Below are 12,074 nucleotides of genomic sequence, written 5' to 3'. Positions count from 1 at the left end.
AATGAGTTAAAACTATATGCCCTACGATAATGATATAATAACCTTTCTTTTTTATAATCCGATTTATTTTGATAAGATCACAAGAATTAATACGGGAACCCGAAAAATATCTCCACACTTATATCGATCGACCACCACGTTTAACTGTCGGTATAATACAATTATCTGAAAATTTTTCTTTCATTCTTTGACGTACAACTACATAAATTTTCCTTTTGCTTCCAACGATTTTGAATTTAGATTCATCGCTTCATAGAACTTTTTTCCAATCAGCTGCAATCTAATTTTTGTGCTCTCCAGCCCAAAGCAAACGTTATTTTCTGTTCACTTCTCTGAATACAGGTTTCTTCATATTACTTAACAAAAAAATCTCGTTCTCGAAATCTTCTTCTGATAGTTCCTTCACTTATCGACATTTTGAGATGTTTATGAACGTTAAACTAGATTTCGGCAGTAGTTAATTGCCTATTACGTAAACTGATTTATGCTATATACTTATCATTTTGTTTAGTTGTTACTTTTGGTTTACCTCCTTCAAATCTATTAGCTGTAGTGCTATACTTTAAAAATTTATTAACATGTTAACTTATAGTATATCTGGAAATTTTCAGGTGATTTGCAATTTGACGATTGGTTTTCCCCACTCTATGAAGGCCCACAATCATCGCACGTCTGTCAATAGATACATTTTTCTTCTTTGCCATTATCAAAGCAAAAATCTCTGAAATATATAATTGCATTTTAATATCAAGATATGAAATAAGTAATTTGATACTAATTTAAAATTAATTTAATACATTGAATACTTGTGTAAATTCTTATCAATCACTAAACGTTGAATATAAATGACTATCTGCCAAAATTTCGATAAATAACAATTTTATAAATATAATACTGATACTTACGACAATATAACGTCAACTGTAAATGCTTAAACAAATTTTTATACCATAGTATGTAAAAAAATTATATCATTAAGCTATATTTTTTGAACAAGTACAACGCGACCGTATTTTGTTTTACTTCATGGAAAATATAATATTCGCATAGATTATATCTCATTTGTTAATTAAAGAAAATTTTCAAAGATTAAAAATATTTATTTGTAAACAAATTTAGAAAAATTTTACCATATTCTACTTAGACTAGTGAACATTTTTTTTTCAAATAAACACTTTTCTATCTCTCATATTTACCGAGACTTTTTGAATTGACGAAAATGGTCATGTTTTGTTCAAAACTACATTGCACACCATACATTTATGGAATTTAAACTTCTAATGAATATCTAGGATAGGGCTTGAAAAAAGTAACAAGTTTTTTTTTTAATTTTCCTACGATTTTTCTTTACGATACAGGAAGGAGTTAAATTTGGGTAAAAGAAAATGGAATTTTCGAAGTTGAATTATTGTTAGAAACAATTAGAGAAATGCATCAGTCATATTTTATATAATATATTATATAAATTGTATTATATATATAATACGACTGATGCGTTCCTCTAATTGTTTCTATCAATAATTCAAATTTGAAAATTCGATTTTCTTTGCCTAAATTTGGGCAAGAATGACACACACACAAGCATACACACATACACATGAATACACACATATACACGCATACACACATACACACCAGTAGGGAAGTTTTTCTGGTTTTATTCCCATCTGGCGCCTCCCCTGATTACGGATAGGGCGATGCTCCCCACAACAGTGGAGGATACCGCAAAAATAAAATATGCAGAGCGGACAGCATAAAACCAAGTTACATGAAAGAAACACCCAGGCGGTACTGTCGCGAAAGTTTTCCTTACCCCGGCACCGCGGAGGATGAAGAAGAAAAAAGATGGAAAGGTTAAAAGGATAAAAAAACCAAGATCAGTGTTCCCAAATAATGGAACAAGTAATCCAGGCAGGTATATAAATATGAAATCCTGCCGTCAGTTCCGATCAGGTGCAACCCCCGGTGGCTGACGCTCGCCTCCCTGTGTCGGAGTAACATCAGACGTAGAGATCTGGAAAAGGCAACAGCACGCTGTTTCAACAGCAACAAAAACCCAGCACACTCGTAAGAAACCTGGCGAGTACCGCAATGGACCAACCTACAGGCACGCTAGCGAATGGAAGCGTGCATATAATATCCCAAAATGAGGCGCAAAAGAAGGTGCCCGAGAATGCTTTCCCTAAATCTAAATTAAAGTTGAACATACCTACCGCTTGAGATAAACATGAAAAGCTGGTAGAAGAACTCATAGAGCTGCTGAAAGTACCTGACAGGTATATTAACAACGATATACATAAAAAGGCTGAGGAAATTAAGAAGTCATTTGGAAAAAACCGAAAGCTGAAACAGGCCGCATCAAAGAACAATACCAATTTCTCCTCCACACTAATGGCACCCCAAACGCCTGCGAGAATCCAACAGCTCAAAGGCGTTCAAAAGAGCTCTTTATGTCACCAGGAGAGACAGACCACCAAAGGTCTGAGAAGAGGAAAGTGATCTCCCCGCACTCGGCAGAAGAAGCACGGACACCGAAAAAAGCGCCCCCGGCAAAAGCTCCACATATGGAAATGCAGTTCTCCCCTTGAAAAGCTAGAGAACAAAGAAAAGGAATGCCCGCAGTCGTTATCAGTCTAAGAAATGGATTGGAAGCAAACTAAAAAAAGGAAAAAGAAGAAGAAATGTGTAATATAGGAAGAGGAGGAGAAGAAGAAACCTTCCAGATAGCATAAGAAGAAAATGCTGACAAAAACACTTCTTGTCAGTGCCAAGGATGGCGTAACGTACGCGGAAGTGCTCAAGAAAGTCAAAGACGATTTGAACGAAGAGGAGCTAGAAGAACTATCGACACAATTAGGAGGACGAACAACGACAAACTGTTGTTAGTTCTCAACAGAGTGACGGCGATAAAATGATAGACCTCCGTAGCAAAGTAACTAAGGTAATGGGAATTGATGCGGATGTTACTGAAAAGTCTCACGAGGTCGAACTCTTAATAAACAACCTCGACGAGATTACCACGGCACAAGAAGTAAAGGTGGCTCTGTAGAAAGCAGCGGGTAGCGAGATCCAAATAGAGAACAGCTGCATAAGAGCGCTGCGTCCGGCATACAAGGGCACGCAGAATGCCTCGATCAAATTGCCAGAAGGAGTGGCCCAAAAGTTCATGGCAGCACGGAGCAGAATGGATTGGGTTAGCAATCTGCCCAAATAAGGAGGTCATTTGACCGTAGAAATGCTTTAAGTATTGGAATATGGGGCACATTGCCAGCAAATGCCCGAGCCAGATCGACAGATCTAGTCTCTGCATCAAGTGTGGCCAGGCAGGGCATAAATTCGTCGACTGTCTCAACGACCTGCACTGTCCCTTATGCAGTGAATGGGATGAAGATAACCATTACCTAGAAAGAAGTTACAAATGTGCGGCTTTCCACGGGAAGGATAAGAGCAAATCCCCTGGAAGAAAATGGGAGTAGTACAGCACAACCAGAACTACTGTGGGGCGGTAAACGACCTGCTGACCCAAAAGATCCGTGAGATGAAGATAGATGTGGCTATTATTGCTGATCCGTACAGAAGGCTGAACACGCAGGCATGGATGATAGACGCTACTGACAAAGCTGCCATCTGGTCCTGCAACAATCGGCCGTTTGAGAATCAGCCGGACACCAAACAGAGAAGCTTTGTTAGGGCCAAGCTCAGGGACGTTCTTTCTACAACATAGGCTCATCCCAGTCTGAATATCAACGAGTTTACGGACTTGCTTAACAGGCTGGTCGAGGATGCCAAGAAACACTACCACTGCACCAAGCTAACTGAATCAAGCTACTACAGGCAATGTTATGCCTGGATATGACCCTACCGAACACTGGGATCCTACCCACCTTCGAGAGGGACACAGGAAACTAAATAATCGATCTAAATCTGGTCAATCTTAGTATAGCCAGAGGAGGAAACGACTAGACTGTGCACGACATCCTCAATGCGAGCGACCATCCATTCATTAGCTGAGCAGTGCTGAGCGTAAAAGCAAAAGCGGGGCCTCAATTCAAGAGGACGTCCTTCAGAAGATGGAATGCAAACAAATTTGACGTGGAACTATTCCAAGAGATTTTCAACACTGAACCTGTTTCTACCAATAGCATGCAAGAGGAGGCAGAAGAAGTTATGTGCAGAATCGCCGTTGTATATGATGCCACGATGGCACGAAAACGCTCAAACAACGACCACCCGCCAATGAACTGGTGGAATAGCGACAATAAGGATCGAAAGAAAAGCATTCAAGCAAGAAGAAAAGCCACGCGAACCAGGAAAAAGTCACCTCGAAGAATCTCACAAAGCAGCACGACGCAAACTGGTTAAGGCAATCAAAAGCAGCAAGGAGCAATGCTGACAAGAGCTGAAAGAAGAAGTGGATGCAGACCTATGGGGCAGACCTTATAAAGGTAGTGATGAAAAGGGTAAAACTTCAATCACTGTCTGCACCCACTTGCCCAGCCTTGCTTGAAAGGATCGATACCAACCTTTTCCTGTTAGTCAATACATAGTTATTATTTTTTTTATCGAAGAAAACTCTAACCTATGCTCTTAACGGCGAGGTACTTTCATTTGAATCCATCACTTATGGATCAATCAAAACTAGTTGAGACTTGCTTTAATGAAAACCCAGAAAAAAATTATCAGGTGAACCTTTATATTAAGAAATAAAGTTATTGATATATAGATTCAAGTTTTATGGGAATAAGCATATTAAATTTTAATGACTAAATTGAGATCGATTGGCACCATGATATTTTACGAACAAATCGTATCTTTGTATGTATTCACGGAGTTCAATAAAACATTCATAATGTGTATTTATCTCTCTCGCAATTCGATCCGGTATAACAATTTTAAATTCAGTATGGAGCTCAAGAATGATTTTATTATTATCCTCTTATCTTAATTAAGTTACTAATTAATTCTTTTGTTCATTCAACTCGTAGTAACTTTTCTATAGAAGGTCGAATGGTTTCATTTTAATTGTATTCAGTATTTTAAAATTCATTTTGATATTGAGATTTAGTTTGAGATCAGAGATCTGGGATACTATAAATACTCGTAAGTAATTCTTCTAACAAATGAGATTGGATTGAGCGCTTCGCTCTTTCAAGATCGTTCTCCTACTACTATGCGTCGTCTCACACTTCTGAAGTTCTCCCTTCTAAAACTATTTAGATTGTCATTTTATAGAGCATATTGTACAATCTTTTTTAAGTATAGGTCCAAGCATATGATTCATCATGATTATTCGTTTCTTGAGTAGCACACATGATATTATACTACTAAGCTCCATAATACGTCGTTGAAAGCACTCATGGTTTCGTCCCAGCTACTCCCATATCCTTTTCCTAGAATCCTTGTGTTTAACAGGCAGATTGTAAATACGAACGTTCTTCGTGAACCAAACGTGTTTAGAGTAGGAGAAGCTAGTGCTCTTGATATTTCTTACAAGCGGCATAACAATAATAATAATAGTAGTAGTGGTAGTAGTATTAGTAGTAGTATTCGTAACGACGAATATGACGCGGACATTCTAATCCTGTGTATTATGTATAAGACATACATCACGAACGAGATAGAGATCACTGCTGGCACATTCCAGACTATGACGATCAATTTTCAAGGGTAGGTTTCGGATTTTCGCGAAACTTGGTCTACATGTTGTCTATATGGTAGTGTATTTAAGTATGGATTATTAGATCATTATAATAATTATATCAAAAGTTATAAACAATTGAAAATTTTTGATGAAAAATTTGTTATAATGATCTAATAATCCATACTTGAATACACTACCATATAGGCAATATGTAGACCAAGTTTCAAGAAAATCCGAAACCTACCCCTGAAAAGTTGATCGTCATAGTCTAGAATGTGCCTGCTATCTAGATAAGGGGAGACACCCAATCTAGAGTCTCCAATCGTGGTGTTGAGGACGACTACGTCTGGACTACAGTCGACGGTCACTTATCTCAGCATCTACCTGACACCCAATTGCACCGTAGTGGAGTTCGAAAGAAAGGCGGCACTTCTAGAAGACGGAATCAGGGGCCTGTCCGAGGATGTCATCGTGGCGGGGGATTTCAACGCAAGAGGGATCGAGTGGGGAACGAATGAAACGAATCTGCGCGGACGACTACTGTTGGAAATGGTCGCAAGGCTCGACCTAGTAGTAGTAAATATGGGACATACGCCGACATACAAACGGCCAGGTGTCGGAGACTCCATTCCCGACGTCACGATGACGTCGGACAGAACCCTGCCATGGCTGAGGGGATAGCCGGTGATCGAAGACTACACAGCTAGCGATCACCAGTACATCGTCTTTGAAGTGGTGGAACGGACGGAAACAAGACGAGAACCCACCAACCCCTGCGGTAGAACCTACGTAAACTCGACGGACGAAAATTTTCGCAGGAGTTGATGGCAGCACCAGCTCCAGGGGTGAAAATTCCCCCCGAGCTGACGGGCCGGCGAAGAACGGAAAGAATGACAGACGAAACGGCCAAATTAATAGACAACTTGTGCAGAAGCACAATGCCAAAACGTCGACAAATACTAAAAAGACAACCACAATACTGGTGTACGAACGAGCTAGTCGAGCTACGCAGGATACGTCTGGCAAATCGGCGACAAGGCAGGGGGCGGACCCGAAAGGGAAAACCTCAAAACTGTGACGGTGTAGGCCGGTCATGGCCTGCACCGTGTGCTTGCTTCCCTCTCCATCTCAGGCATACGCGCACGGCTGGCATCGGACGCACGTTATTTGACGTGTCTGATGCCTGCCTTTATTTTTTTTTCAGTATTGTAGCGAGAGAGAGAGAGAGAGATAAGGCAGCGAGCAAGAGAAATTGGAAGGAAATATCAAGAGTAGGAGAGAGAGAGAGAGAGAGAGAAAATATATGTAGCGCGGTGAGGCTCGGCGCGCGGCACTTGTCACGCTGGGCAGCGCCGCGTGCCGCCGATTAGGAGGACAGTGGTGGGGAAGACGTGAGAAGCCGACTCGAACGCACTACTAGATCGTCGCACGCGAAGGAGATCGACCGCACTGGGAAGGATTGCCATCTTTTCTTGACCTCGAACCAGAGAGAGGGTGTGAGAGCCATGACGACAAAGAGCGTGAAGCCGTGACGACAAAAAGAGAATTGGGCCACGTCTTGCAATAGCCACCTCACCTGCAGCCCACCTGCCAAGCAGCCATCACTTTTGGTCAGGTTTAGTTTGCTCTCCTCTCGTTTCTCTCTCTCTATTTTCCTCGGCATTGTCTCGCGGTTTGTGTGCGGCGCCAGGCTTTCACAAGCCGGCGCTACGTATCTTCGTCACTTAGTCGTTTGAGTCGGTTAATGAGATGTCATGGATTAACGTGCCGGTCATCTCATTTAGTATAAGTATTGCGCATTACTAGTGTTAAGTGGTTATGTATTCTCGTCGGTACTCAGGGAAGTGCAAGTGTAATAAACGGTTAATTAACGAAGTTGAGTGTGTGAAATCATTGAGTCTACACCTTCTCCTTCCTGCTTTGCTAGGAGCGATACACCGCCTCCCTTACCCTCCCCTTAAAAATTGGTAATAGTAGTGGGTTTATCGGCATTGAAGGCCGACGCTATTACAAAGCCATATACAAAACAGCACGGAAGACGCTGTCGAAAGCAATACAGGACAACAAGACACGATGCTGGAGGAAGCTCTGCGAGGAGGTGAACGAGTATTCCTGAGGAACTGGGCATAAAATCGTGGCCGGCAAACTAGGGGCCCGAGTTCCACCGGAACGTAAAGATGCTGAAACAGCAGGATGGATTGTTGACGGATTGTTTCCGACGCACCCGATTAGGATGAACGTAACAGACAACGTAGACGCACTGATGCTCCCTGCCTTTGCCGTTGAGCACCAGAGCAACGAATAAGATGAAGACGGGCAAGTCGCCGGGACTATGGGTAGTACTGGTCGAGATCCTCCGGCTCATGTCTCCTCTACGATCGAAGATACTCCTCGACCTGTAGAACACGTGCTCACGACAGAAACGTTCAGCAACCGGTGAAAGGTGGCAAGGCTCGTTCTTATCCCAAAAGGTAGGAGCGATCATGGCACGCCTTCGACATACCGACCGTTGCGTTTACTTGACATGACTGGTAAACTCTTTGAACAATTACTGAGACCGAGATTGCTGGACGTAATACAGGCTAGAGGGGGTTTTTCTGACTTTTAGTTCGGTTTGAGGAAGGGTCGATCGACAATTGAAGCGATCTAAAAGGTGGTCGACTCTTTCCTGGAACTAGACAGACCCTGCCACACGGCGCGACCTATAGTGTTGCTGGCGACGCTCGACAGTAGGAATGCTTTCAACTCGGCCAGGTGAGAGGATATCTTGGAGGTGCTAAAAAGCAACTTCGAGATCCCATCATATCTGGTCCGGGTTCTGGAGGATTACCTGAAAACAGACGGATAATGTACAAGATGATCAAGGACAGGTAAAGAGACAGATAAGACAGCGGTGATTAAGGAGAGGTCCCCCGAGCTGGCGCAGCTGACTTTGAACCAGACTATGAGGCGTGTTGGACGATGGATGACAGACCACGGATTGCAACTCGCAACGGAAAAGACGTTTCTCACGATAAGACACATACAGACGATAATACACATGAGGGTGGGGACATACGAGATGGAGACCAAGAGGGAAGTTAAGTAACTTGGGATAACCCTCGATACGATGATTATCTTCTGGCCTCATATACAGAAGACAACCCGAAAAGCGGCAGAGAAGATAGCATCTTTGAGTTGTCTGATGGCAAATACGACGGGATCGAGATCGCGGAAACAGCGAGTGTTGAAAGCGACAGCTCACTCGATCCTCCTATACGGTGCGAAAATGCAGACAGACTCTTTAAAGACAAAGAATTACTGTAAGATGATGATGATGGTACAGAGACAGGGGGTACTGCGAATCGCTTGTTCCTACAAAACAGTTTCTGCACAGGCTCTTTTGATGGTGGCTGGCGCAATACCTGTGGATCTCCTGGCCTTTAAACGCAAAAGGATATACCAGAGTAGCGCGGATATAGGACGAAAGAACGCGGCAATCGCTGAGCGTGATAGGACGGTTGACATGTGGCTAGGCCGTTGGATAGAAGAACGAGGCGGTAATTGGATGAGACGACGGATACGGGACTTGAGGCTGTTTCTCGGAAGGAAACGGGATGACGCGAAATACACGTTTATCGCGAGTGACCACTGGACAAGACTCAGATATGAACTAGAGACAACGGTCGGCAGCAACAACCCTAATAACATTGTGGAGGTGATGCTGCATAACCCCGAATGGTGGCGCTTAGTTGCTACCTAATACAGAAACTACTGAGACATAATAACGCGGACATTTGCTTGACAGATAACTGAGCAGACGGAGTGACGTGACGTAATGAGATACGGAGGAATGACACGAACGGACGAATACAGACAGAACCTCCAGTCAGAAGTAATATAGTCCCTGGCTGGGAGAAGGACATCAAGGAGGTGGCGGTTAGGTGGGTAGGTCTGTTTTTTCTTTTTTTTTGGGGGGGGGGGAGTCCAACATAATTCCTTAGTCAACAAGACTAAGGGGAATCCACAAAAGGGATTCCGCAACTCCTTCTAAAAAAGAAGAACCATACAGGATGTTTCATTGTAATCCGACCACGCGCATAACCTAGTAAAAAACAAACGTTATTAAAAAATGACCTCTACAAAAGTTGCAGGAGACAGAGGGGTCCACCAAATGCTACCATCTACTTTGACCCTTGATACGTTTTTCAAGGTCATCTAAAGGTCAAAGTGCTTTTTATAATGGGAATCGTTATTTTTGACCCCGGAATCGTATAGAGCGGGAAAAATTACATCCAAAAAGATATTTCAAGTTTGTATTTATGACCCGAGAGGGTCAGTTGAAGGTTAAATGCTCAAAAACTGTATTTTTGTCATACGGATGTCTCTGAACAATTTATTAATTAAATTAATTGATTCTCTGATTCTCTATTGTGAATTTGTCCCCTATTTATTATTCAAGTAGATAATTTTTTCAGTTAAAAATAATTTTTCATATTGACTTTGACCTCTGCTTATTGTTACATATAGTTTATATTTAATATAGCACTACTTATTGAATAGTTCAACTAATTAAATTTCTATTCTTCAACATTGTTTTCTTCTTAAATTTAATAGTCTCAGAAAAATTATCTCGTTTTTTTTTACTTTGTTATAATCAAAATTTTCACTATGGCTGATTACCTAGCGGTTGAAAGGGTTGATATTCTATTGGTTCTTGGTGAATGTAGGTGTAATTACCGACAAGCTGCTGCTCTTTATCGAAATCGATATCCCGACAGGAGACATCCGAGTCATCCAACAATTCGTAAAATTTACCGTAGAGCTCAACACGGGTAACTAGCACGAGTTAGAGAACGTCGTAATTACAATGAAGAAGATATTCGTGTAATAGTGGTTCTGGCAATGGGTTATTGCATTATTGGTTCATTTAAATCGTAATATCAGTACCCGTGACATTCAAAGGCAAACTGGTATACCAATTGCTACTGTTTGGAGAATACTAAGAAATCATCGTTATCATCCATATCATATCACTTTGACTCAAGCCATCACATCTGCTGATATGAGATTACATCTACAGTTTTGCCAATGGGCACGACAAATGATTGCCAAGGATCCAAATTTTTTTCGATACGTAGTGTTTCCAGACGAAGCAAACTTTCAAAGCAATGGCCAATTAATCGACATAATCGGCTTAATCGACATAATTGTCATTATTGGTCGGATGTTAATTCGCATTGGCACAGGCAGATACATAATCAATATCGATGGAGCCTTAGCGTATGGTGTGGAATTGTCAATGGATACCTTATAGGCCCGTACTTTTTCGGTGGAAATACAAATATGCATAATTTTTTACAGTTTCTAAAAGATCATCTTTCAGTACTTCTTTAAGAAGTAGATTTGTACACAAGATTAAGAATGTGGATTCAATTAGATGGAGCTCCTACACACTATGCTCGAATAATTAGACAATATCTCAATCAATATTATCTTGACAGGTGGATTGGACGCACCGAGCGTGGAGATTCTGGTGTTCGATTGCCACCAAGACCTCCAGATTTAATATCACCTGATTTTTATTTATGGGGACATTTAAAAGATATTATTTATGAACACGAACCAACAACAAGAGAAGACATGATGCAAAGAATTCGAACCGCTTGTGAAAACATCTCAAGGGCTGTATTACTCAGAACAGTAGAACAATTTCATCAGCGAAAACAATTATGTATTCAAGAAAATGGTGGTATCTTTAAAAACCTACGTTGAATTCTAAAGAAAAGTGAGTGGCAAGGGGTCTCATTCTAATCAAGTACCCCAAAGGGAACACAATCTTATTACGTCCATGTCGTTCTTCCAGGGTGATGCTAATGGTAAAATAAAAATTTGCTATTCAAATGACCTTGAATATCGATAATAGGGTCCAGAACATTATCATATTCAAATTGTATATTTTTCCATTTTCGGATCCTTGATAAAAAACATTTTCTGTTACAACAAGCACTGTGAATTTCAAATGACCTTGCAAAATGGCTTCAAAGACAGCATGTCATTTTACATAGTTACTTTCAAAAGGTATCTTGACAATATTTATTCTATCAAAAAATTAAAAAAAACTAGTTATTAGGAGGTTTTTTGAAAATTTGACCTTCAACAGACCTTCTCGGGTCATAAATGCAAACTTAAATATCATTTTCGACGTAATTTTTCTCGCTCTACACGATTCCGGGGTCAAAAATAAGGATTCCCATTATAAAAAGCACTTTGAACTTCAGATGATCTTGAAAAACGTATTAAGAGTCAAAGTTGATGGTAACATTTGGTGGAATAGAGTCGTCCGACGGCTCACTCCTTAAGCATTACAAGGGTCATCCTAGTATAAAAATAGGTGCGGTAGTTTGCATGGTCTTTGGAGATTTCTTTCACACATCAGAAATAGTGGCAAAAA

At 41.0% G+C, this 12,074-nt stretch overlaps 2 protein-coding genes across 2 annotated transcripts in view; both read right to left on the bottom strand.

Moving 5' to 3' along the window:
• LOC131663209 (neuroglobin-like) overlaps nt 1–12,074 on the bottom strand; it is a 506,796-nt gene that overhangs the window by 422,715 nt on the left and 72,007 nt on the right. The gene's annotated exons all lie outside the window — the stretch shown is intronic.
• Nucleotides 55–12,074, bottom strand: part of LOC131663214 (26S proteasome complex subunit SEM1) — a 419,699-nt gene continuing 407,679 nt past the window's right edge. Inside the window, exon 3 of the mRNA XM_058933465.1 lies at nt 55–721. Coding sequence (XP_058789448.1) covers nt 676–721 — 46 coding nt within the window. The 3' untranslated portion in view covers nt 55–675. The remainder of the gene's footprint in view (nt 722–12,074) is intronic.

This window comes from Phymastichus coffea, unplaced genomic scaffold (assembly GCF_024137745.1).
Source record: "Phymastichus coffea isolate CEN01 unplaced genomic scaffold, Cenicafe_Pcof_1.1 PCOF00002, whole genome shotgun sequence".
NCBI lineage: Eukaryota > Metazoa > Arthropoda > Insecta > Hymenoptera > Eulophidae > Phymastichus > Phymastichus coffea.
Note: the sequence above shows the minus strand (reverse complement) of the source record. Positions and strands in the feature narration are given on the sequence as shown.